Below are 26551 nucleotides of genomic sequence, written 5' to 3'. Positions count from 1 at the left end.
ACATAAGTTCCGCCAATTTACGTCCACGTTTCTCTTCACGTGCATACCCCCAGAGTGTGCTGGGGGCATTAAAATCACCCACGATCACCAGAGGGCCCTTCCTGCAGCATTTAAGGCGCGGCTAAAAAGGTCTGCGAATGTAATGTTGCTTAGTTACGGTGAGCAATAAATGGTTAGCACGTGCAGTGGCGGGTCCTGTTTACGCAGCGGAAGGAGTGTCACCATCACGTACAAGAAAGCTGGCTTAAGGTTGAGATCAACTAGGTTGGCCGTATAATTTTTGTGCGCGCAGATACAAGATAAAGGGTCCTGCTGAAACGTAGTATAGTTTGTGAGTGTGGCAGCACTCCCTGGCACCTGGAGGGCTACCACAGCAGGAAGGTTTTGAAATGCTGCGAGGAAAAGCCGGAGGTTGGCGCGCTTAGTGTGAGCCTTAAAGCCCCGACAGTTCCACTGGGTGATTGGGATGGGAGTGGCCGTATTGGATCGTGGGGACTTCCGAATTCTAAGGGTGCCCGCCATGGTCAGTGGAGTTAACGAGCGATTGCGGTGGCGGTGCTCCCGAGCCAGCACTCGCGGGGAGGAGGGTGTCCTCAATTCTGGAGGCGGAGCAGCTGTCATCATCCTCAAATTCGATCTGTCGTCGAAGCGTTTTAAAGTACCGGCCAGACACGTCCTTAATTGGGCCGGCTCGTTTGGTGAAACGCGCAACTTGTTGGGCTATCAGGGTAGCGATGGTTTCTGTCATTTTAGCAATGGCGGCATTTACAGCCGCTGAGATTTGGGTTTCGAGGACAGTTATACGGCTGTCCATACGGACCTCAAGGGTGTTCACACGAGCCTCGAGTGCGGCAACCGTGTCCGCCGCCGCCGCCTTGGTCTCACTCTTCATTGCCTCTACTGCGGGGGGAGGAGGAGGGAGACTAGTTGGGTCTGTTTGGCCTCGGCTGCCGCTAGTCTTTCCTGTAACACTTCGATTTGTGCCTGAAGTTTGGCAATAATATTTTGGTCGGCGTTACGCGATGAAGAGGGAATGATAGGGGGGGATGAGGAGGCAGCTCTACCCGTACCACCCACCTGGTTTCCGTTTTTGACGGCGTTGGCCCATGGCCCGGCTTCGCTGCATGGTTGCGCCGTCGGCTGCTTTTCGGTTCCTCCAGTAGGGGAAGCAGGCTTCTCTGTCTTGGCGACTTCACAGCGTGGTGGATCACTGGGAGTCTGATCTTTGCGTCGTTTCTTGGACGCCCTTTTGGACTTTCCGCCCTGTTGGGCGGCCACCTTGGAATTACGGTACTTGGCCGTACATGCTCGAGAGTTTGTGGCGTGTGCTCCACCGCACACAGAACATACGGGTCCACATTCATGAGGCGCCCGCACCCCCTGCTCCACAAGCGAAACCTGCTGTCCACACAGGCCACACGTATCCGGTCGTGGGTTGGGACAAGTGTCCATCCGATAGCCGACGACACCGCACTTGCCGCAGGCCGGGATCGTCCGGTAGTAGGGTTTGACGGGGATCAGCATTGTGTCGTAGTGAACAAAGAGTGGCTTCTCCTTGCCGGCGAAGGTTACACGCGCCTTGTTCGATGTGCCAAATTTACGCACCTCGACGATGGTGCCTGACCTCCAGCGTACGCTCTCTCGGAGCGTCTCCATCGTATCTGAGTTGTGGACTACGATGACTCCGTGGCAGACATTGCTACCATCTTGTCGCAGGTACCCGTTGAGCAGAACCTGCCTGTGCTCGATGTTTACCGCGAAGTCCCCGATGATTTTGTCCGCCGTGTCAAGGTCCGGGGTGTAAATCACAATCAAATTTTGCTCTCTCGATAGAATAACTGTCAGCGTCTCAGCTCGCTTGGGCCCGAGGTATGCCTTAAACGCTGTCCCGTACGAGTTCTCTGAGAAAGCATCATGCAATGAGATGCACTCTCGTGGCTTTACGACTATTACATAGTCGTCCGGACTCGGTTTTGGAAACGGGCGATGCTTCCATTTGGTGAGAACCTTCCCCTTGCGTCCCACAGCGCGCGAATCGGGAGGCTGCGTCTTGTCAGCTGGCGTGCCGGATGCCGAAGCAGCGGCGGACGCCGGCTTCTTGGCGTTGGCTTGCGAGCGGCACTCCAGCGCGTCGTTGAGAGCTTGGCTCCGAAACCTCGGTGAAGAAGCAGAGTTTGGCGTTTCGGAAATCGTAATGAAGTGGTTCTTAAGAGAGAGGAAGAGAAAAGTGAGCCCCGTTATTGTCTGCTTCAGTGAGCGACACCGCCACAGAGCTCACAAAGGGATGGGGGTAAGGAGGGATAAAAGGGTAGAAGTAAAGGTATAGGAAAGAGGAAGAAGAAGCAACAACAAACTGAGGGGATAGGAGAGACAGGAAAGATGGAAGAACGGTCACTGGAGTCCGAGGACGGGGTACACTTGCGAGAGATGTTGTCGGCGTCTGTAGATGGCGTAGAGCAGGACCAGTAAATCAGAGCTGCGCTGTCGTCGAAGGTCGTCGGCGACAGGAGATGACGTAGGGCGAGCCCAGTCGGCCAGAGCTACGATGACACCGAAGGTCGCGAAATCGTAATCGTCTCCCACGTCATGGCATGCGGGTCGTATCCACGCTGCATGAGAGTAGCGTCCATGTTGCCTCGGAAAGCCGGCCCCACGCCGCCGGGCGTCGGCGTCGCCGTTTGGCTTAACGGCGTCGCCAACGTGGTCGGGTGATGATCGGTCGTAAAGTTGTCAAAAACCGGCCCACTTGGACGACACTGGTATCCACGTGTTGCCTGTGAGTTGCCGAAACGATTGATGCTGGTCTTGACGGGATACTGTGAAGTTGCCCATGGTTCCAGCCGAAAATCAGCGGAGCCGAAGCGCAGCACGTCCTACATCATCGCGCGCTTGCAGCGCCCCCCCCCCCCCCTGCATTTCGCGCCGATGCGTTACCCAGGCAACACTGTGTCTCCCTCTTTTCGTGACGGAGGGACGCCAAGCACGCTGAAATGCGCATGCGCCAAAGCGAAGCAGGACTGTGCCTGGCGTAGCAATGCCGGTGTGACGCGAGAAAATGAACGCCGGCGAGCACGTGAACCGCGCCACCTCGAAATGTATTGGCGCCTTGACTCTGGCATGTAGTCATGTTTTCACATGACAGGCATCTCACGATTATTATGTTTGCACCAGTCACATACTTTCGTCATTCATTGGCAGCACGCAGTATTCTGTAAATACCAAGTTTGGTATTTACAGAATACTGCGTTCGAAAAACCAAGCAGGGGGGGGGGGGGCATAATAATTGATTCACATTGTAACTTCAATAAAAAAAATTGAAGCAATAAAAACATGTTAAGGCAGTAGAACACAGGATAACGTTTGAACAAAGTAAAATGGCAGTAAGAAATTGCAAATTGCCACTAGAGAATGCAAATGAGATACAACGTGAGACAGTCTCAGATCCTGAGTTGTATGGTTAAAAACGGAAAGATACATAATTATCGAAGTCAGGATTTTCATTATTACAGAATGCTTCAAAAGATAACTTGTTCCACTCATTGATCGCCCGAGGAAAGAACGAGGTGAAAAGATTAGTACGTGTGAAGTAAGGTTCAAGAGTAACTGTGCGTATGTCGAGTTTGTCTTGAGATTCGATTTTTTATATAAGTTTCGGGACTAATGTTAAATTTACGGAAATAAAGTGAGTGTAGAAATTTTATCCGGGCAACAGCTCTTCGGTATTGTAAAGTCGGGAGATCATTAATGGCCATGATCGTTGTTGGCGAGTCATTTCTGTGGTAGGCATTAAAGATAAAGCAAACCACCTCTCGCTGCACCATCTCAAGCTTCTTAACTTCTTTCTTTATATGTGGGTCCCAAACAACACTAGCACAATCTAACTTTGGTTTTATAAAAGAATTGTAGCCCAAAATTTTGATTTTTGTGGGCGCTGTTTTTAATTTATGTCTAAAAAAACCGAGCTTTCTATAAGCAGATGAGCATGTTTTAACAATGTGGCTTGACCATGTAAGGTGGCTTTTAATTGTGACGCCCAAATATTTATATTCGTTAGCCTCAGTCAATGGATAGTTGTTGTGAAAAAACGTGCAATTAAAACGGTGTTTCTTATTTGTTAAATGCATGACAACCGAATTATCGCTATTTAATTTCATTGACCAATCTTCACACCACATAGAAATGACACAAAGGTTGAATTGCAGACATTTTTGGTCATTCGGAGCAGTAATCGTTTTAAAAAGTATGCAGTCATCTGCAAAAAGCTTTATGTGGACTTGTGATGTGTCTATTCATTTAACAATGTCATTTATATACACTAGAAAGAGAATAGTTCCCACAACACTACCTTGAGGAACTCCTGATGATACTGGTAGAATACCAGACATGCAGTCATTTACTTTAACATACTGCTTGCGATTGTGAAGGTAAGAACGAATCCAGTCAATGAGGTTAACAGGTAGACCTAAAATATGTAATTTAGAAATTAGTTTGCTATGCGTGACAAGATCGAAGGCTTAACTAAAATCTAAAAAAATAGCATCAATTTGATTCCCCGTATCAAGCGACAACGTGAACTTATGAATTGTTGTGACTTGCTGCGTTGCGGTCGATAATTTTTTTTTCTAAATTCGTGCGATAATGACGACAGCAGGTGGTTTTCTTCAAAAAATGATGTGATGTAATGTGTGACTATGTGTTATAATACCTTACATACATGAGGTACACGTTAAGGAAATAGGCCTGTAGTTTGCAATGTTGAGACAATCCCCTTTCTTAAACACCAGTACTACACGTGTCATGCGCCAGTCATCAGGAGTGAATGAATTTTCGAAGAAGAGGCGAAAAACGTTTGTTAAAACGTGCGCAAAGGGTTCGGCATATTTACGCAATAACGTGTTAAGGATATTATCTGGACCAGCTGGAGATTTATTTTTCGGGTTAAGCATCAAAGAAAATATACCCTCAAAAGTTATGAACACGGAAGACATTACTGAAAGAAAGTGGTCATGTGGTGATTCATGTTGGGGAGCAGAAAATACGGAGCAGAAGTATCTGTTGGACTGATCAGCGACAACGCACACATCATTTACGATGGAACCATCAACAGTTATTTGACTGGTCATAGCATCCATTTGTTCTAAATATCGCGAGAATTTTTCAGGGCTTTTTGTCAGGTAATGAGTGAGTGAAATACCTAATTTTCGCGTCGGAGAGTTTGGAAGCAAGGCTGACTTTTAATTGAGATATCTCACTAAATGTTTTTTATGTTTTTTTGGCTTGTTTTAGCCTACGGTGTAAATGAATGATTTCTCTTGTCATCCACGGGTTATTCTTGTTAGTGCAAACATATTTGGACGGGACAAACTTTTCAATGTATTAATAAATAGTGTCGTTCAGAGCATCCAAGAGGGTTGTGACGCAGCCCGGCATGTTATCACGAAATTCCCACGAACAGTCAAGTATTGCATAGTCATCGGCTTTGGCGAAATCTTTTATTAACTTTTCTCCTTGTTTTTGTGCGACTTCGCATCACCAAGCGGAAAGGAAAGGTGAAGCTAGCGAAACGTGAAACATATGAGAAGCTAGCGAAACGGCCGCGAGCGTATCAGCAATGTGGTATGTAGCCATGTTGTTAGATGACACACATGTCTTGATTATCATGTTTCGATGTGTGATTTACCTATGTCATCTGTTCGCGTCACGTAATACCCAATTCGGTACATGTTAAGCTAGCGAAATGGCCGCGAGCGCATCATGAGCGTAGCATGTAATCATGTTGTTACATGACATGCATCTCATGTTTATTATGTTTACACCAGTATCCTATCTTCGTCATGCATTCACGTACCGTAATACCAAATTTGGTATATGTGACGCTTGTGAAATGGCCGCGAGCGCCTCATGAGCGGGGCTTGTAGCCATGTTACACGACACGCATGTCATGATTTTCATGTTAGGGTCTGTTACTAGTGTTCGACATGCAATCATGTCATACCATGCCAGTTTTGCAACATGTCATGTGAATGAAAGCACCGCAAAACTATGAAATGTAAATCATGACATTCATGACTTACATGTCAAGCTTTTCATGTTCTGACTAGTCAAATATGCTAGCCATACAGTCATGTTACTCCATACCAAGTTTCGTATCAATAACAATATAGAAACGGCCAGGAGAGCTAAATGTCATAGGCGGCTAGATAGATAGATAGATAGATAGATAGATAGATAGATAGATAGATAGATAGATAGATAGATAGATAGATAGATAGATAGATAGATAGATAGATAGATAGATAGATAGATAGATAGATAGATAGATAGATAGATAGATAGATAGATAGATAGATAGATAGATAGATAGATACGCTCAATGTCGCCGAAGTTCGCTAAGAAATACTTCGCATTTAAAATGGCAGTATATCTACGGGGTGAATGATGGAGAGTGGGGCGAAGCTGGTGCCGCACGCCGCTGCCGCGCCTCATCGGCCTCCCGTTCTCGTACGCCGGAATCTTGTCGGCGCCACCGCGAAGCTTCGCGACACGCTTCTGCCTCGCGCGCTCGCACATCGGGGTTCTGTCTTCGAGCGCGAGCCGCCGCTGCCTTGCGCGCAAGCCACTCGGCAGCCTTGTCCATCCGCCGACCTTAAAGGGGCCCTGCAACACTTTCTGAGCATGGTCAAAAAATGCAGCCGATCGCAAGTAGGGGCTCCCGACAACATGCGATCCAAATAATATAGCTCAGCACGTGGTCTGGAACTCACAATAAATTACCAAAGTCAGCTAAAAATTCCTCTTTTTTCTCTCGACAAATGGCCGAATGTCCCTAAAAATTACACGTGAATTACCCATCTATCAGCCATTGGCTGATTTGAACATATCGCGCTCGTTCGTTACAGATATCGCCGCGAAAGGCCGCGACTTGTTCACGCGTGCGCGCGTGATCACACTGAAAAAGCGGCACATTCAAAGAAAAAACAAGAAAAAAGGGCTCTAAGGCCACGAGTCGCGTGTGATGTTTTTCTGGGGCCCTGCCATCCCTCCCTGCTTAGCTTCCAGCGCTTTCGTCAGGACCAGAGAAGAGAGAATGCCATTGCAGCATGCGACAAGCCTTTGTAACTCCACTCGCACTGAACAGATTCTTAAAATTTTTGTGGACTTGAATTCGTAAGGCAATAAGCTTTTCAAGCGCACGTCGCGGGTTCGAATCCCGGCTGCGGCGGCTGCATTTACGATGGAGGCGGAAATGGTGTAGGCCCGTGTACTCACATTTGGGTGCACGTTAAAGAGCCCCAGGTGGTCGAAATTTCCGTGGCCCTCCACTACGGCGTCTCTCATAATCATATGGTGGTTTTGGGACGTTAAACCCCACATATCAATCAATAAGCTTTTCCAGTGAATTATTTCCGCGGTTACTTCAAAAAGCGTTTCAGGGCCCATTTAAAGGGCGCGCGTGCCAAAACGGCCTATTTTACTACACCATGCACGCCCACTAGCGTACGGCACCGCCGACGAACGCACGATCGCTATCGTCTTCGTGTGACGTCATTCCTATTTTCTCGCGCGCTTACACTTCGGGGTTCCGTCTTCAAGCAAGCGCCTCCGCCGCCTTGCGCATATCATACTTTTTATCGGCAAACCGTGAATCATCCGCTGGCTTTGTCTGTCTGTCTGTCTGTCTGTCTGTCTGTCTGTCTGTCTGTCTGTCTGTCTGTCTGTCTGTCTGTCTGTCTGTCTGTCTGTCTGTCTGTCTGTCTGTCTGTCTGTCTTACTGATGCACGGACAGACAGATGCATGAACGAACGCAGGGATGGACGCATGCATGGTGTCCAAATATACACTAGAGAGAACTTTGGCGCTAGTGTCTGTGGGAGCTGCAACATACGGCGCTTCAGCGAGCATAGGAATGATGGGAAGCACACATATTTCTCTAATCTTCGTACTTTCGGGCCCCGCCGCGGTGGTCTAGTGGCTAAGGTACTCGGCTGCTGACCCGCAGGGCGCGGGTTCAAATCCCGGCTGCGGCGGCTGCATTTCCGATGGAGGCGGAAATGTTGTAGGCCCGTGTGCTCAGATTTGGGTGCACGTTAAAGAACCCCAGGTGGTCTAAATTTCCGGAGCCCTCCACTACGGCGTCTCTCATAACCATATGGTGGTTTTGGGACGTTAAACCCCACATATCAATCAATAGTACTTTCGGCCTGCTTCTGGCTCCGTGTGTGTTTGTGGGGCTTGAAGCTGTTTTCTCACGAAACAAAAATAAAAAAACAGCAGATCCCACGTAACTGGGAATCGACTTTACGCTAAGCATGCGGAAAGAATTAAGGTGACCGTGCTGCAGCTTTTTTATTGAGCGACACGTCGTGAAGTGACGCTAAATATATGTACAATTGTTGCACGCACAGACATATGTTGAACAGTTGCAGAAGTTTATACAACCAGTTGTTTGCACTTGCGCAACAATGCCAACTGGAACATGCGTATTAGCAACGCCCGAACCCAATATGAAGCGCTTATGCACGCGAGGATGCTGGCCCTGGACACTGCTACATAAGTCAACCTCATCGCATGGCAACTAACCCCAACTGATGTTAACCCGACGTGGCGCCTGTATGAAAGGATTACATATGTAATGTTTATAAAATTGGGTAGGCAGCACTGCAACCACCATTGACGTTTCACGTAGGTTAGCACCCATTTGAAAAGTAGTAGAGTATCAAGTATTGTCCATCGTTGCCCCTTTTTTCTAAACAAGTAGTTTCGAGACCTGGCGTAGCTCTGTGGTAAAATGCTTCATTGTCATGTAGAATGTTTGGGTTTGATTCCAGCTGGGACCCTGACATCTATTCTTTGCATTCGTCCGGTCGACGCTATTGATGTCGGGTATCTTTTAGCGCTCACGCGTTAAAATTGCCCATGTGTGTTCTCGTCGTTCCTGTGTAGATATAAGTGTCAATCACTTCTGGCATATACCCGCCCGTGGGTATGTGCCACTGTCTGGCGGGAAGCGTTTGACGACGTACGCGACGGGACTGTGGCATGGTCCATGTCTTGATCAGCGCGTCATATTCGTCAAATCATCTTACTTTCATATGCGAATTTTGGTTGACGCCAAGTTAAAGGGGTGACCACGGGAGCACCCAAACGTAAGCAGATAGATAGATAGATAGATAGATAGATAGATAGATAGATAGATAGATAGATAGATAGATAGATAGATAGATAGATAGATAGATAGATAGATAGATAGATAGATAGATAGATAGATAGATACGCTCAAAGTCGTCGCGAAGTTCGCGAAGAAATGCTTCGCATTAAAAAAATGTTCAGCGGTTGCACTTCACCTTATTTTTTTAGGCTTACCATCTTCAATCAGGTCACGAAATTAAAAAGAATTCGTTCTTTCTTTTAATGAAACCGAAACCAGCAATAAAGGAAGCTGCAAGTGCGATTCGCCGCCCACATATACGAAGACTAGGCAAATCTGTACTACTCATCATTCCCAGGGTCCCTGAACGATCGCAGTGCCAGAGTCCCCTCCACTTAATTTTAGGAAACTCTATGGACACCTGGACGGACGCAGGGACACACGGATGGATGCATGCGGGGACAAACGAACGCACGGATAGACGCACGGACAGGCGAATGGATGCATGGACGAATGCAGGGACGGATGGATGGAAGAAACGCATGAATGAACGCAGAAGCAAACGCACAGTTAGACACATAGATGGATACCCGAGAAGATGGACGGACGCACGTACGTATGGATGGGCGAATGGACATATGCACGAATGGACGGATCCACAGATGGACTCACAGATGAACGTATGGATGCACTCACGCTTGGATGGACGGAAGCAAGAACGAACGAACGGACGGAAGTGCAGACGAACTGACAGACGAGTCGCCCCACTCATCATTATTCACTCTATGTATACGCTGTGATTTTTATTATTCATCATATTACAAGTAATGTCCTCTAGTATCGTACCATTTGCATTTTACCGCGCATATGCATTTCGTTATATGTTCAAGTACCGCCCTCTACGGCCGGTTCAAGAAATAACGAGAGGTGGCAACATACGAATACGACGGGACACTCAGCCCACGCCTGAGCGTTCCGCTGAGGCGTAGGCTGGGAAAGGAAAAAAAATGAAGCTACACTCTAAAAAAAATATCGAGTAAAAAGGGCGTCTTTTTGTCCCACAACAATAATCGTCATCAGGCCTGCGTGCGCTTCCTTTCTTGAAAACTCGGCGCTGGCCACTTTCCTATCAAGAATGCAATGTAAACCCTGATAATGGCCATGTCGATCGTGACCGGAATGTACCGGGCATGGGGCAATTGCGCAAGGATGGAACGCAATATAAATGACGATTATTGTTGTTCGACAACAAGACGCGCCCTTTTTACTCGCTCTTTCTTTAGAGTGTAGAAGGGAGCGTCCAACGAAAATTTCTAAACTCAGTCATAAAAAAATTGACCCCGTATCTGCATGCTAATCTGCAACTGTCGTCGGAAGACAATAGTCTTGCGTGTGGAAAGAGTGAACAAAACAGTTATTTGATCTTCTGCGCAACAAAATTGGTGAATGGCATTCTGGAGGCACTGCGTTAGAGTGCCTCGAGCGTGCAGCGGAGGTAAACGAGCGAATCAAGTCACGTCACACGTGAGGCATGAGCGCTATCTGACAGTTTTCTTCAAAAACAAAGTGCACGGCTCATAGACGGGCGTGAGCGCCCGTTTAAGAAGGAAGAAAGGAAGGAAAAACTTTATTTGCAAGGGTTTGGGACAGGGGTCATGAGCTTGATGGGTGGGGCCCCAAGTCCAGGGCTCCACTGGCTGCCGCCGTCTGTCTGACGTGACGCAGAAGTGCAAGCTGCCCCTCTGGGTCAGAGCTGGTGAGCTGTGCCTCCCATTGCTCGAAAGTATTACAGAGAGAGAGAAATAACGTTTATTGCACCCCTCTAGAATGACGGGGGAGGAGGCTTCGGCCTCTGCCCGCAATCATCCCCCTAGCCATCGGCCGGAATCCCTTGGGACTCGGCGGCGGTCAGGGCGAGACCGATGACTTGACGCTGTTCTTCGGCGTCACGGCTGTGTAATAAGGCCTCCCAGGATTCTACGTTTCTACTTGGATCATTGTAGGATGGGCAGGTCCATACCATGTGCACTAAACCCGCAGTGCTGTTGCAGTGCGCACATCTGGAGTTGAACACTTCCGGGTGCCATTTACTGTACAGGTGAGGGTTCGGAAACACCCCGGTTTGCAATTTTCGCCGCATAATTTCCTCCTTTTGCTCAGCTGTTTAGCTGCCTCTGGATAAATTTTACGGTGGAGTTTATAGTGTGCGGTTATTTCCTAAAACGTGCGTAGTTCGTCTCTTGTGGAGAGGGGCTGCTCGCGCGAAGGCGGTGGGTCAGCGTCGATCGACCGGAAAGTGAGCCCTCGGGCGATCGCGTGCGCCTTCTCATTCCCCTTCAGACCTTGATGGGCCGGGGACCATACTAGTGAGATTAGCTCTGTGGGTACTGGTCCTTGTCTTAGAATTTTGGCGGCTGTAGCAGAGATCCTGCCCATATCGTAGTTTTTAATGGCTGACTTAGAGTCGCTAACAATCGCTCGTGTGCCTTTTTGAGCTATTGCCAAAGCAATCGCAAGTTCTTCTGCCTCTGTGGTGGTTGTGTTCTTAGAAGTTCAGCACGAGACCAGGTCCCCGTTCTCGCGAACCACTACCGCTGTGTGTGCTCCCTTTCGTATTCTGCAGCGTCCGTGTAAAGCACGCCAGATCGACCTTCAAGTTTCGCCTGCAGGGCTACAGCTCTAGCTTTCCGTCTGCCTTCATGAAACGCCGGATGCATGTTTTTCGGCAGCGGTATAATTTTCAGTGTTGCCCTAGTTGATTTAGGTATGCTAGCGGTCTGCCTGGAACACTCCGTGGGCTCGAACCCCAAGCACTCCATGATTTTCCTCCCTGTTCTACTTCTCAGAAGTCTTTGGTGCTGTGACATCATGGCGGCTTCTACTAGTTCATCTAAAGTGTTGGAGACACCCTGCCCAAGAAGTTTAACCGTAGAGGTGTTCGGGGGAAGCCCTATCGCAATCTTAATGCCTTTCCTTATAATGGCTTCAATTTTATCTTTTTCTGCTCTACTTATTTAAGATGAGGGCAACGTATAGTACACGGCTTATCACGAAAGCTTGAACTAATCTTAAAAGATTGGCTTCCTTCATCCCCGCATTCTTGTTAGAAATGCGCTTAAGCAGGCGGCACGTCTGGTTCGCACTAGCTTCGAGTCTCCGGATAGTTTCAGTGTTTTTTCCATTCGCTTGTATGCGCATTCCTAGAATTCTAATAATGTCTACGGTTGAAATAGCATTACCATTCACTCGTAAAGCGATGTCACAACCCCTTCCGAGGGGATTGTGTGTTTTCCTTTTTTGCGATGGTAGAAAAAGAGCCTCTGATTTTTCTGCCGAGCATTTTAACCCTAGTGGTTCGAGATATTGTTCGATGGTATCTATAGCCGCCTGAAGTGCGCTTTCAATATGTCCGTCACTACCCCTGTTTATCCACAGCGTCACATCGTCTGCGCATATTGTGTGATGCAGATTTTCGATTCCTTCCAACGTCTCAGGAAGTCCAATCATCGCTATATTAAAAAGGGTCGAAGAGAGTACAGACCCTTGTGGCGTCCCTTTGTTCCCCAATTTAATGTTTTCGAGCGACTGCCCTCCCATGCTGATAGTGGCTGCACGATTTGAAAGAAAGCCCCTCACGTAGTTGTATGTCTTGACGCCTACGCTTAGCGCACTAAGGTTCTTAAGCAAGGCTTCATGTTTGACATTGTCAAACGCCTTGGAGACGTCCAGACCCACAATTACTTTGGTGTCAACAGTCTTTTTGTCTATTATCTCGTCCTTTAGCTGTAGCATAATATCGCACGTCGATAGGTGGGATCTGAAGCCTATCATAGTATCAGGGTACATGTTTTCATCTTCCGTGAACCTAGTCAGTCTTGTTTGGATCACGTGCTCCATCAATTTTCCTACGCAAGATGTGATGGAAGTGGGTCTGAGATGTTCAAGACTGAGCTTTTTCCCTGGCTTAGGAATGAAGACTACATTGGCCGTTTTCCAAGCTTGCGGTATTTCTCCCTTGTCCCAGCATTCTTGCATATAAGCTGCAAGTTGACGAATGGAGCCGTCGTCGAGATTCCTGAGCATTCTGTTGTTGATTATGTCCGGACCGGCAGCCGTTTTTGTTTTAAGTCGGTTCATTTCAGCCCTGACTTCTCCAACCGTGATGGGCTGTCTAGGTCCGGGTTTTCTGAACCAGCGTAGTCAGGGAGCTTTTCAGATTCTGCGCAGCAGAGGTATCGATCCCTAACCTCCTTTAATAATTCCGTCGTCTGACCTTCATATTTATACACAAGCTCTTGAAGTTGCTGTCAGGCCTCCAACTTGGTTTTCTCTGGGTCTAATAGATGCTGTAGTAGCTGCCATGTTTTAGCACTGCCAATCTCTCTATCCATCTGATCACAGATACTACCCCACTTTTTCTTGGTAAGTTCCAATGCATAATCTTCGATATCTCTATTCAGTGCAGCAACTTCCTTTCGGAGATTCCTGTCTCCTCTTTTCTGACTGATTTTTCGCTCTAGTTTTTCGTTTTTCTTTTTCTTCCTCATGCTTACAAGATGTCTATCAACAACTTCCTCATCGCCAGCGTCAATCTCTTCGGTAGCATGCTGAACCGACTGGATCACCCCTTCACTCCAATCGTTAATATCATTTATGGGGACTTGTTTCGACCTGATATTTCTAAAGGTCACCTAATCTGTAGTTTTAACTTTGCTCTTATTGATCACCAGCGGGTCATTGGCAATGATAATCTCTAAAATTCTATGATCCCTACCTAGGCCTTCGCCGGTATTGCACCACGTAGAAGCGGTGGCACTGCTGACCAGGGTAAGATCTGGCTTCGTGTCTTGAGATACGCTATTTCCTTTCTTCGTTTGCTGCATTGGGTCTGTTATAAGTATGAGGTCGTGTTGTTGAATTTCGTTCCACAAATTTCTGCCCTTAACCTGGGTGAATTTATAACCCCTTAAGTCGCCCAAAATTAATAGTAGCTGAAATAACCTTTGTTTTCGTGAAAACATCACCAAAGTTGATTTTGCGTTGCCTGGGGGAACTATACACATTCAGGATAAAAAGACTCTTGTCTTTGCGCTTGCGAGGCACAAGTTCGACTAAAACATGATCGATCTACGAGTTCCCCGTCTCGTGCTGCAATGTCGTAGTGTTTTTCTTTACGAAGGTCGTAACTTGGGTATCATTACCCGACCCGGCAAAAGATTTGTAACCTGCTAATTTGGCATTTTTTCCACACTCGTGGATCGCAATAACCTCCGGTCGATCGGCGTTGGTAAGAAAAGATTGTAAAACCGCACGTTTGCGCGAGAAACCCCTACAGTTCCACTGCTAAATCGTATTACTGTAAGGGTGCAGAGCCATCATGGTTTAGCTTGAGCGCTTGGCATAGCCATTCTATCTGTCGGTCCCTGCTAGCAAATTCAGCCTTAATTTGCTCAGTAGCATTGCCTACTTGTTTCATCTGTTCTAGTACAGCTTGGAGCATACTTTGTAATGACTTTGTTTCCACCTCAAGCGCTTCAATTCTCGCTCCGTGAGTTTCTTCAATTTCGATTTCTTTAGCCCTCTTCTTCTTTAAAGGCGGTTGGTTTGCTACCTGGGGTGTTTCCAACGCCTTCCATGGTTTACTGGTTAGATGAGCCTTAATCTCATCAAGATGTTTGCGTAATTCCGCATTTTGCTCCTGTAATATCCTGTTTTGCTCTTAAAGAGCATTAATCATCTCTGTATTAGCATCCTGGGAGACCTTAGTTACCCAACCCACTTGTGGTCCTGTGGATTTTGACTTCTCCTGGGCACAATCACCACCATCATGGGATGCCTTGTGAAAAACTCCCGGCTGCTCCTGCGGTGGCAATCGGGGGAAGGATTCCGAGCGCCCTCTCGATCTACTTCGATGCTTAGATTTACGCCTCGAACGATCTCGAACCCCGTCTGTCCTGCTGTGCCGCTGCGTGCCCTCTTCGGCCTTGCGTCGTTCTTCTTGCTCCCGCGCTTCTTCAAGCTTCATTTCCCACTGTCGCTTCTTCACTATATAAGGTGTCCGAAAACGTTCTTTGCGCCTTTTGTTTCCGGTCACGTGCTCCTTGCCACACAGACGGCACCTCGGCGTACATTCATGGTCCTTGGGTGGTGAGGCCACCCCACAACCTCTGCATTTTTCGTGCGGGCTGTCACATACGTCGGATCGATGTCCCAGCTCACCACACTTGTAATACACTTCATATCTCTTCTTGTAGAGAAAACATTTCATCGGCGTCCCAAAGCAGATCATCCATCTTGGCACGTAGTCATCAACAAAGGTGATGATTACCGAAGTGGAGTTGCCCATCCTTCGCACACCAAGAATAGGACGATTCTCTTCGTGTGAGAAAGCCAGTTCCAATTCTCTCTCAGAGAGTCTGATATCAAGTCCACGTACCACACCTTTGCCACAGCTTTCAGGCGCAGCCATGTATGTATTCACCTCGTACTCCTTGCCGTCGAGCTTTATGACTTTCAGGTCCAACATTTTCTTGGCATCATCCTCCCTGGGCGTGCTGAATATCAATGTTCCTTGCTTGTCGTTGACAACGATCCTGTCCTCCTCCCGACCTTTCTGCCATGGAATGTCTGCTGCCATCCTTACTGCTCCACCAATCACAGGTGCCGAGTGTCTGGTGAGCGTCAGTCCTTCTTTGGGCCTGATAATAACCTTGTGATCCACGTTCGGAAGACTTGGTAGATGCGACACTACTGACCGCTCCGCGAGCTTTTTTTCCCGCCGCTTTATATGAGGGTCTCCCGCTTACACCATGCTTGTCGCCATTGAAGCCGGCCGGCATCGTCCTGCCTTCTTTTCCGCATTCACTGCTGGTAGACGCCGCCCTGGTGGCGCCATCGCGTTCCCGTTGTTGACTCTCCTGGAGCTCCGCCACACGTTTCGACACTTTCGTCACCCAGTCCGAGCTTTCCGATTCTTCTTGATCGGCATCTCTACCATTAACAGTCACTTCCATCGTCATAGTGTCTCTGCAGACGCTCTACGAGCCGACGCCTGGAGCCTCGAACGCCGATCCGACCGCCTCAGTGCTAGGCCGAACGGTGGAGTTGGCGAGACGCACAACGTAGCCGAACACCGAAGGCGCAATAAAATCCCTTAGAATCTACTGACAGTTTTTCGGAATGGTAGCCACAGGATCGTGAGCACGTCCGCAACCACACACAGCACTTTATCAGCTGGCTGTTGTCCTTTCCGCGTGAAAAAGAGGTCATTTCACGGAGCCGACGCGGAGCCGCGTCTCACGCCATTGCGAGCCTCGCGCATCTCCTCTGCACTAAAGTATTACAAAGCTTGTACTGACCTAAAAAGGTATCTAAATTTGGTGGTCGTTTTAGGCATCCCCACGAAATGTGGTAGAGCGATGGCGAGCCGCCACACCACGGATAAGCACGCCCATACAGCGTTGGAAAAATTTTGTGCAACCTTTGAAGATTGGGAAAGACTCCCGTTTGAATTCGGTGGAGGTCAATCGCCTCCCCTTCTAATGATTTGTGGGGGGGCGCTGTATTTTTGTCGCATGCCTCGCTGGTTAGCAAGAATTTCGCGAGGGGCCATTCTGGATGGGTCATTATCCTCCTCGATAGCTTCCTCCTGGAGTGTTTCAAAGGATTGAATGTGCTGTCGAAGCTCTGCTCAGTTCGTGAGCCCTCGAGCACAAGCGTCAGCACTTTCGTTTCCCTCCAGGCCTGCGTGTCCTGGACACCAGATCACTCTGTATTTGTTCGTCAAGCTCCCGCCTAAAAACTTGCTTATTTTTATCGGAAGGCGGCCTCTTAAAAAGAAACGGCACGCTTCCTGCGAGTCGGAAATGATAGTTGTCTGCGGTTCATCTCTTTGTTCCTGCGCTTTGATTGCAAGGGCAATGGCAAAGCATTCCGCCTGGGCAATCGAGGACGTGTACAGTGAGGCACATGTCACCATGCAGTTGTCGCTGCTAAGTACCGATGCAACTGACCGTTAAAAATTGTACCTCGAAGAATCCACATACGAAACACTTGATTCGTTTTGTAATGTTTTTCGGAGCCATCGCACTCTCTCCTCTCAGCGCTTTCTGTTTGTTTTTACGTCCATGTTCTTGGGCAGCGGTGAGATCGAGATCTTGCTGCGGACGGGATCCGGGATTTCTACAAGAAGCTCGTCCATGTTCCGGGGGTATGGCGGAAAGCTCACCCTAGAAAGTATCTCTCTCCCCGCTTTCGTTTGACTTAGAAGATTTCTCTGCGCAGTCAGTACCGCTGTCTTTAGCTCAGGGTATGTATTATATATACCGAGGTCCAAAAGCTTTTGGGTTGGTGTGCTTACCGGTAGCCCTATGGCCACTTTGTAGACGCCCCTAAATATAGACTCGATGGTTTCTTCTTCTGATTTGTTTAACACGTGGAAAGGTAGACTATACGTAATCTTACACAGTACAAGTGCCTGTACTAATCTAATTGTGTCTCTTTCCTTCATGCCCTGTTTGTGGTATGTTATTCTATGGATCATTCGTGCAACTTGTTTCGTAGCTGATTTTAATATGTTTATTGTATGATTCGCTCGTCCATTACTTTGAACCCAGTAACCCAGAATACGTGCAACGGTCACCTCACGTACTTTGACACCTTTAATGTTTATGTCAATGCTTCCGTTAGTTTTGTATCTTTTTCCATGTACCCTGATAATTTCAGATTTTTCTGGGGCACAGCCGAGCCCGCTTGCCTTCGCAGTTTTCAACTGCTGTTGCAACCTCTTGAAGTGTCTGCTCTTTGTTAGCTAGAGATCCACGCGTGGCCCATAGGGTGGTATCATCCGCATAGAGAGTGCATCCTAACTGCGGAACTCCATCCAGAGCTCGCGTGAGTCCTAACATAGTGATATTAAAGAGCAGGGGAGAGAGGATGGCTCCTTGAGGGGTACCTTTGTTTGGCATCTCAAAAGCGTGTGACGTGGCTTGTACTACGCTTATCGAAGCCCGCCTTTCTGTGAGGAATGTCTTGATGTAATTGTAGGTGTTTGTCCCACATCCCATGTTCTTTAATTCTGTTAGGATGGCCTTATGCGAGATATTGTCGAATGCTCCTAGTTAAGTTTTCCTTTTTGTTCGTTGATCTCCTTGATATGGATTGAAGTCCCGTCAAGGAGATGATCGGCGTCGATGAAGCAGGAGGCAGGTTGGAGGTAATGAAAACTTGAAGGTATATTACAGCGAAATATTTACAGTCATATGTACATCTTGCCGAAGCACACTCATGATAACACAGACATCAACAGCGTCTTACTCTTCTACTTAACTTTTCTTAAGTTAGAGCCTAGAACACTGTTACTACATACAACGTACTTAGTCTCACTGTTCGACCACCAAGTGGTTACAACCCAGACAAAAGTTGCGTCGTACGGAGTCGTACTGATCTATCAGTTAGGTGATTGCAGCCTCGACTGAAGAGAAACGGATTGCCTCCAGTCTTAAGCATCTTGCGGTAACAAAGAAAAAGGGGAGGGGGCCACTGCTGGTCCGCCTCAACATTCTCTCATCCAATCTGCTTCCACTAAGATTAAGTCACTCCCTACTGGGCTGACCTTACTCTCGACAGCAGCGCTTCTACAGTTTAAACAGGCGTTTTGATACTCTTTCCCATCATGTCTCTCTCTCTCCACCTCTCCCGCGCTCAGGAATTCTAACGCTCGGGAGATATCGGCATTGTAGACCCGGTACATTCATGCCCTTTCCCACACCCAGCGAGCCGAGACGAACCTCCAAAGCCGGAAATTGAATGATTGCGCGCGGAACGTAATTGCCCCCGCAGGTAGCAAGCGGCCTTTGACTTTCTCCGCTTTCCCTGTGCTCGGGTCGTGCATCGCTGCGACTTTTGGCCGATCGCCAGGGCAGAGCGTGTCGCCTACTTCCACTGAGCTCGCGCCCGGCAGGGGAGGCAGGACGGGGTCGCTTAATCCTATTGTGCGTTTGCCCCCGGCCGCGGCGACTTGTCTCTAAACCACAAACATTCCAAGCCGGTTAGCAGAGCGGGTTCGTTTCACATTGTGTATTTGTCCCCAGCAGCGGAGGAGACGGACGTAGTTTGCATTCCAGAGGATAAGTGGTGTATAGTTACCGAGAGAGATCCGAGAAAGAAACTTTGAATAACGAAGCTTCTGGTGCTGTCCCATCCGCACGATCAACTTATGAGCGGCAAAACATAACACGTCCCCCCTAAAGAGTATACTGGGCTGTCTTACGCTCAGTGATACGATAAAGCACTGCCGCGATTAAGTGACTGGATTTTCTAACCACACACAGTTGTACACAAGCATTAAACACAATTGCAAGTCAACACTACAGAAGAATACACTAAACGAAAACAAATACATGCTAAACAATCAAGTACAGCATTGCTGCTTCAAGCAGTGAGATCACTAGTGTCTGTTTCTTGAATTGTCAATCACACAGTCCACAATATACAGCAGCACGTGGGCAGGAACATTCACGTCCCCCCCAGTTGGCATGGCACTGTTATTTTGATGGCTTCCATGAACTATTCTGAAGCCTAGATAACGCATCCGCATTACCGTTAAATACTCCCTTCCGATGTTGTACCGACACATGATATCGCTGTAAAGCCAGCGCCCATCTTGTTAATTTCGCCCCGTGCGGAGTCGAAGTTGTAAGGTACGACAGCGGATTGTGGTCGGAAACGACGTTTATTATGGCACCGAAAAGCCAGTAGTCGAACTTCTTTAAGGCCCATATTATTGCGAACGCTTCCCTCTCAATTGTCGACCAACGCATCTGGGTCGGTGAGAAGCGGTGGCTTGCAAAGGCAATGGGCTTCTCTTCTCCCTCGGCTGACATTTGTGCCAAACATGCTCCCGCCGCCGTAGCTGATGCGTCTGTGAAAAGCCAGTAGGGCTGAGATGGCTCAGGGGTGTTTAGCGCCACAGCCTCGCACAAAGATCGTTTGAGAGTCTCAAATGCCGCCTGAGCTTCCTCCGGCCAGGGTATCTTATTAGGTACCGCTTTCTTTGTTAACAGCGTGAGCGGGCTCGTCACCTCTGCATAACCTCGGACGTACTCTCGATAGTAGCCGCAAAGTCCTAACCGGCTGCGTAGTTCCTTCTTGGTGCGCGGTGGTACCAAGTTCTTAACTGCTGCTATCTTTTCTGGGTCTGGTGCGTGTGTCCCTGAACCGACAATATGCCCCAGGTAATGTATGTGGGATTGCGCAATCTGACACTTCTCCGGGCTGGCTTTCAGTCCCGCCTTCTCTAAGACCTTGAGAATAATGTCGAGATGCCTTAAGTGCTCCTCCCAAGTGCTAGAAAAAATAGCAATGTCATCTAGGTATGCCGTAGCATACACTTGATGTTGCGACAAGAGTTTGTTTACCATTCTTTGAAAGGTTGCCGCGGAATTTTTCAGCCCGAAAGGCATTACTTTCCATGCGTACTGACCTTCATGCGTTACAAATGCGGTGAATTTCTGACTCTTTTCTTCCATCGGTACCTGCCAGTACCCGCGCCTAAGGTCCACTACCGTAATGAACTGCGCTCTGCCTACTCGGAAAATTAATTCCTGGGGATTCATCATCGGGAACGCATCCGATTTGGTGACGGCATTTAGCGCTCTGTAGTCCACACACATGCGGATAGTCCCATCTTTTTTTCCGACGCATACTACCGGGTGTGCAAACTCACTCTCCGTGGGGTAGATCAACTTCCAAGTCAAAAGTTCGTCCACTTGCCGGCTGACTTCTTTCTTTAATAGTTCCGGCACCCGATACGGAAACGCCTTTTTTGGCTGGTGACCCGGTTCTATTTCTATCTTATGTTCATCTACCTTTGCTATACCCGGAGTGCCGTCAAAGAGTGTGCAATGTTTTTGGAACACCGCCTGTATTTCCTCCTGCGCGTCAGCATCAAGGTGAGCAACCTTCTCGCTCGTTACCACTAGCTCTTCCCGCTTCACAGTGGTTGGCTGTGGGGCATATTCCACCTCCCCAAAATCATGGTCCTCATCGAAGACGACCCCAATATGACTGACTCTTGCATAGTAAGGTCGAATGTTGTTGGCGTGGACAGTTTTCACCTTTCCCTCAGATGTTTCTACGCGGTAAGAATGTTCGCGCTCACGTCCAACCACTGTGAATGGGCCTAGCCATTTAGGTGACAATTTACCACTCCGATCATTGTCGAAAACCACAACTTGGTCGCCAACATTAAAAGCTTTGAGCCTGCTGCTGCGATTATAAGCACCGGCGTAACTCTCCTGATGAGTTGCACTAGTTAGCTCAGCTATATTAGCGGCCGTCTCGAGCTGCTCTTTAAGCTGTTGTAAATACTTGGCGGGGTTTTCTCTCAATGTTGCGGGCACCGGCATTTCTCCCGTCCAAGTCTTCTGCAGTATTAGAAGCGGTCCCGTGGGATTCCTTCCATACAATAGACGAAACGGAGCTACTCCGGTTACCTCATGGGGGACTTCCCGATAAGCCCATAAAACCATTGGGATCAATTTGTCCCAATTCTTGGAGTCTCTTTGAATGACATGATACAACATGTTTTTGAGTACTCGGTTCCACCTTTCTACAACTCTATTACTCTCTGGGTGTTCTGGGGTTGAAAATCTTGGCATGCAACCTAATTTCTCCAGCATCGTTTGCGTGAGCTGCGATTTGAAATTAGTGCCCTGATCGGAACAGATCATCTCCGGAACGCCTGTGCGACTGAATATCTCAATCAGTGCATCACAAGTCGCCTTAGCTGTCAAAGAGCGCAGTGGGATCACCTCTGGCCACCTTGTGCAAAGATCCACTAAGCACAGTGCGTACTTATGCCCTCTCGCTGACGGTGTGTCTAGGGGTCCGATCACATCTACATTGACAACTTGGAAAGGGTGCTCGGGTCTAGTGAGCGGAGTTATAGGCACTTTATCCGTGCGACGCTTGTCTGAACGAATTTGACATTCATGGCACGAACGACAATGCTCTAATATCTCCTTCGCCATACCCGGCCAAAAAAAATTATACCTAATGCGAGCTCTTGTTTTCTTTGACCCTAGGTGCACCCCGCATAGCGACTCGTGTGCTAAGTGCATCACCTCAGTGCGCTTATCTTTGGGGACAACTAGCTGACTCACTCGAGTGCCTGCTATTGAGTCGCAGTGGTATAATAGTCCGTCTGAAATAAACATGCCGGATTTCCCACTACGCGCATCTTCCCAACATTTCTTTAGCGTAGTGTCACCCAACTGCACATTGCGGAACTCTACTCTTTGGCCTAATGACGCCTCCCTTTCTCCATCAGTTTGCGCCCCTTCCCCGGAATCATCTTTCTCCTCCAAAGTAAGATTGCAGGCAACTACCTTTTGTTTCTCTACTGCTCGTTCCGCCTCGTGAGCAGGCTCGGCCGGCGCTCGACCGGGTGCCAGAGGGCTGCTGGCCTTCAACAAAAGTTTCCAATCGTCCTTGGTCAACAAACAATCTGTGCCCTCGACGAGCTCATCAGTTAACGCGCAGAGTAGGTCGACGTTCTGAGGCTCCGTAACCTCTCGCGGGCTATTTAATTTGAGCGGTAACGTAGCTAGCCTTGCCTCGATAGTTTTACCGAAAGCGGACACCAATCTTACCGTGCCAGACGGCTCTACAACACTTCGCGGAAGCAGACTCTCCCGGATGACGGTTATCTCACTCCCCGTATCCAAAATCGCATCTGCGGATATGCCTGCACATGATACAGGAATTAACTGCAGTTTATCTGTGCCTTCACCCTCGTGTTTCAGAGACTTCACCTTTGCGCTAAGTACTCCAGTAGGTATTTTAGTATCCGTCTCGTGGGATAACGTTACCTTTTGAACCTTCCGCTTTGGCTCGGTAGCCTTCTTGGGGTTGTTCTCCTTATCACTAGCCTTCGGGCACTCTTTAGCGAAATGGCCTGAGCCGTGACATAAGTGGCATTTCAGAGCCCCTTTCTCAACTCGTGTCGCCGGCTTCTGCCCCATTTCTACAGTTGGTTGCTTTGAAGCACGCCCTTTCCCTTTCGCTTGCTCGAAAGTTTGGAGCACTTTCGCGATCTCAGTTGGCCTAAGCCATCCCTCGCCTTCCCTTAATCTCACATACTCAAGACCCTCCGTACTAAGGCCCGATTTTATGCGGTCAGCAACCATGAGTTCTGCCATCACTTCTACCGTGTCGGCTTCTCTCACTTGGAGGTAGTATGCGAAATAGGTTTTCACGCGGGACGCGAACTGTGCCCACGTCTCTTCCTTACGCTTTACGGCTCTTTCGAACCTCAGCAGGTACTCTGCCGGAGAAAGCTTCAGTTCCGTCAGCACTGCTGCTTTAACTGACTCATAATCTGCACTCTCTTCAGGGTTGAGGTTACGCAGTAGGTAACGGACTCGCTCAGTTAGCGCTGGCATAACCAAATGCACGCGGCTCTCGTGCGGTACCTGGTAAGTAGCAAAAAGTTTTTCTACCTCCTCAAACCATAATGGGACATCCGCGTCACTCGGCAGGCGGAACCCTTTTAGCACTTTTGCACATTGCTGAACAGAATCGAAACCCCGGCGCCTCTGATCACCCGTCTCCGACCCAGAGTTGAACAACGTGCCATTGAGACGTTCCGCGTTCATTCTAGCCTGCAATAGCTTTTCGTACTGAATCTGAAGATTGAGCTTTTGAATTTCAAGCTCGAGCGTTCTCGCTTCGCTTGATTTCGGCAAAACCTGAGATGCCTGCTGCATCGATTCTTGCCTCTGAGTAAGCACTGTCGCCTGATTTGACTGATCAGAATTTTGAATACCATCATTGGATGGTTCTCGACTCCGATTCACATCTGCCGCACTCGTACCCTCATCTTCATTAGACTCCATTGTTTTAGCACCCCCGCGTGTTCTCACCATGTGCTCTACACATAAACTGCCATGCCAACTACAGAAGCACGCAAGAAATCCTGCTCACCCTTTGCTGTATGCACTGTCGTTCCCGGATCACCTCCACGGTGCCGGAGTTGGCTGCTGTGGGAGCGTCTCGACTTTGCCGCTGGTGGCTGTTGGATGCCTTGCCCCTCAGTCCTCTCAGCGCTGGTCCAGTGTATGGTGCTGCAGAGCTCGCCGATCCCTGTCGACTGCGCCAGTTAAGTTTTCCTTTTTGTTCGTTGATCTCCTTGATATGGATTGAAGTCCCGTCAACGAGATGATCGGCGTCGATGAAGCAGGAGGCAGGTTGGAGGTAATGAAAACTTGAAGGTATATTACAGCGAAATATTTACAGTCATATGTACATCTTGCCGAAGCACACTCATGATAACACAGACATCAACAGCGTCTTACTCTTCTACTTAACTTTTCTTAAGTTAGAGCCTAGAACACTGTTACTACATACAACGTACTTAGTCTCACTGTTCGACCACCAAGTGGTTACAACCCAGACAAAAGTTGCATCGTACGGAGTCGTACTGATCTATCAGTTAGGTGATTGCAGCCTCGACTGAAGAGAAACGGATTGCCTCCAGTCTTAAGCATCTTGCGGTAACAAAGAAAAAGGGGAGGGGGCCACTGCTGGTCCGCCTCAACATTCTCTCATCCAATCTGCTTCCACTAAGATTAAGTCACTCCCTACTGGGCTGACCTTACTCTCGACAGAAGCGCTTCTACAGTTTAAACAGGCGTTTTGATACTCTTTCCCATCATGTCTCTCTCTCTCCATCTCCCCCGCGCTCAGGAATTCTAACGCTCGGGAGATATCGGCATTGTAGACCCGGTACATTCATGCCCTTTCCCACACCCAGCGAGCCGAGACGAACCTCCAAAGCCGGAAATTGAATGATTGCGCGCGGAACGTAATTGCCCCCGCAGGTAGCAAGCGGCCTTTGACTTTCTCCGCTTTCCCTGTGCTCGGGTCGTGCATCGCTGCGACTTTTGGCCGATCGCCAGGGCAGAGCGTGTCGCCTACTTCCACTGAGCTCGCGCCCGGCAGGGGAGGCAGGACGGGGTCGCTTAATCCTATTGTGCGTTTGCCCCCGGCCGCGGCGACTTGTCTCTAAACCACAAACATTCCAAGCCGGTTAGCAGAGCGGGTTCGTTTCACATTGTGTATTTGTCCCCAGCAGCGGAGGAGACGGACGTAGTTTGCATTCCAGAGGATAAGTGGTGTATAGTTACCGAGAGAGATCCGAGAAAGAAACTTTGAATAACGAAGCTTCTGGTGCTGTCCCATCCGCACGATCAACTTATGAGCGGCAAAACATAACACTCCTTTTAAATCAAGGGCTAGTATTAGATGTTCTCCTCCTGTAGGTATATAGCTCAAAACGTCCTCTTGTAATAGGAGAAATGCGTCTTGAGTGGAGAGCCCATTTCGGAAACCCAGCATAGTGGCTGGAAAAAGGCCGTTGTCCTCTATAAAGTTTTGAAGCCGATTATAAATAACCCTTTCGAAAAGCTTTGCCATGCATGACGTGAAAGATATGGCCCTGAGTGCCTGCAGGGATGGCTTCTTCCCGGGTTTCGGTATCGTAATAATTTTGGCTACTTTCCATTCCTCGGGTATCTTCCCTTTGAGGCAATAGTTGTCATTAAAATGGTTTGTCAGTGCCTCTATAACCTTATCGCTGAGGTTCCTTATCATTGCATTTGTGATTTGATCTGAACCAGGGGCAGAATTTCTCGCCCGTCTAAGAGGCGATAAGGTATAGAACGCAAGGCGACGGGTAGGTTCCACCACCGTGTCGTCTTAGCAAAGCGTTCGAAACACTTGCCTTTTCGTGCAAGCGTTGCATGGTCAGGGCAGCGTGATAAGCACTATGGTCCTTAGAATTACGTATGCCGTTTCTAGTAAGGACGCACATAAGAATATATACGTGTTGTTATGGTGCCTCAGATATACGCAATAATTGCTTTTTAATTCACAATCGCACAAGTATGAATGCTGAACCTCGAACAACATTAGCGTTCACTGCGGATAAGGTCGGCCGTTAGGGGTAATGGCTGGTGCTGTTTAGAGTACCCGAAACCATTAAGAGTGGACAAACAGATAAATGGCGGAGAGACAGACAGACAAAAATTTTTCCGTCGAAGGTCCCCAAGAAAGACTTTCGTCTCTAATAAATAGAACAAATTGGCAGATCACCCGTACAATGGGAATCGATGATATGCGAAACACGAATGAGGAAGATTGATATCTCACTTCAAAATCAGCACAACGGAGGTAAGTTATGTCGTACATAACTTCCATGTCAGGATTATCATGTTTGGACGTTTCATTTACCTTCGTCATCTACCAACTTTGGTATATATGAAGCAAGCGAAACGGCCGCGAGCGTGCTATGAGCGTAACATGTAGTCATGTTTTACACAACATCCATATCATAAATATTAT

The 26551-nt window shown here is 48.3% G+C and overlaps 1 protein-coding gene across 1 annotated transcript in view; it reads right to left on the bottom strand.

The window, feature by feature from the left end:
- Positions 1-24832, bottom strand: part of LOC142786330 (uncharacterized) — a 56040-nt gene extending 31208 nt beyond the window's left edge. Inside the window, exons 1-3 of the mRNA XM_075883964.1 lie at positions 19965-24832; positions 14928-15790; positions 1078-2205 (exon numbers count right to left, since the gene is read on the bottom strand). Coding sequence (XP_075740079.1) covers positions 1078-2205; positions 14928-15790; positions 19965-24075 — 6102 coding nt within the window. The 5' untranslated portion in view covers positions 24076-24832. The remainder of the gene's footprint in view (positions 1-1077; positions 2206-14927; positions 15791-19964) is intronic.
- Between the last annotated feature and the right edge of the window lie 1719 nt (positions 24833-26551).

This window comes from Rhipicephalus microplus, unplaced genomic scaffold (genome assembly GCF_043290135.1).
Source record: "Rhipicephalus microplus isolate Deutch F79 unplaced genomic scaffold, USDA_Rmic scaffold_22, whole genome shotgun sequence".
NCBI classification, from domain to species: Eukaryota; Metazoa; Arthropoda; class Arachnida; order Ixodida; family Ixodidae; genus Rhipicephalus; species Rhipicephalus microplus.
This window is presented reverse-complemented; position numbering and strand designations above follow the sequence as displayed.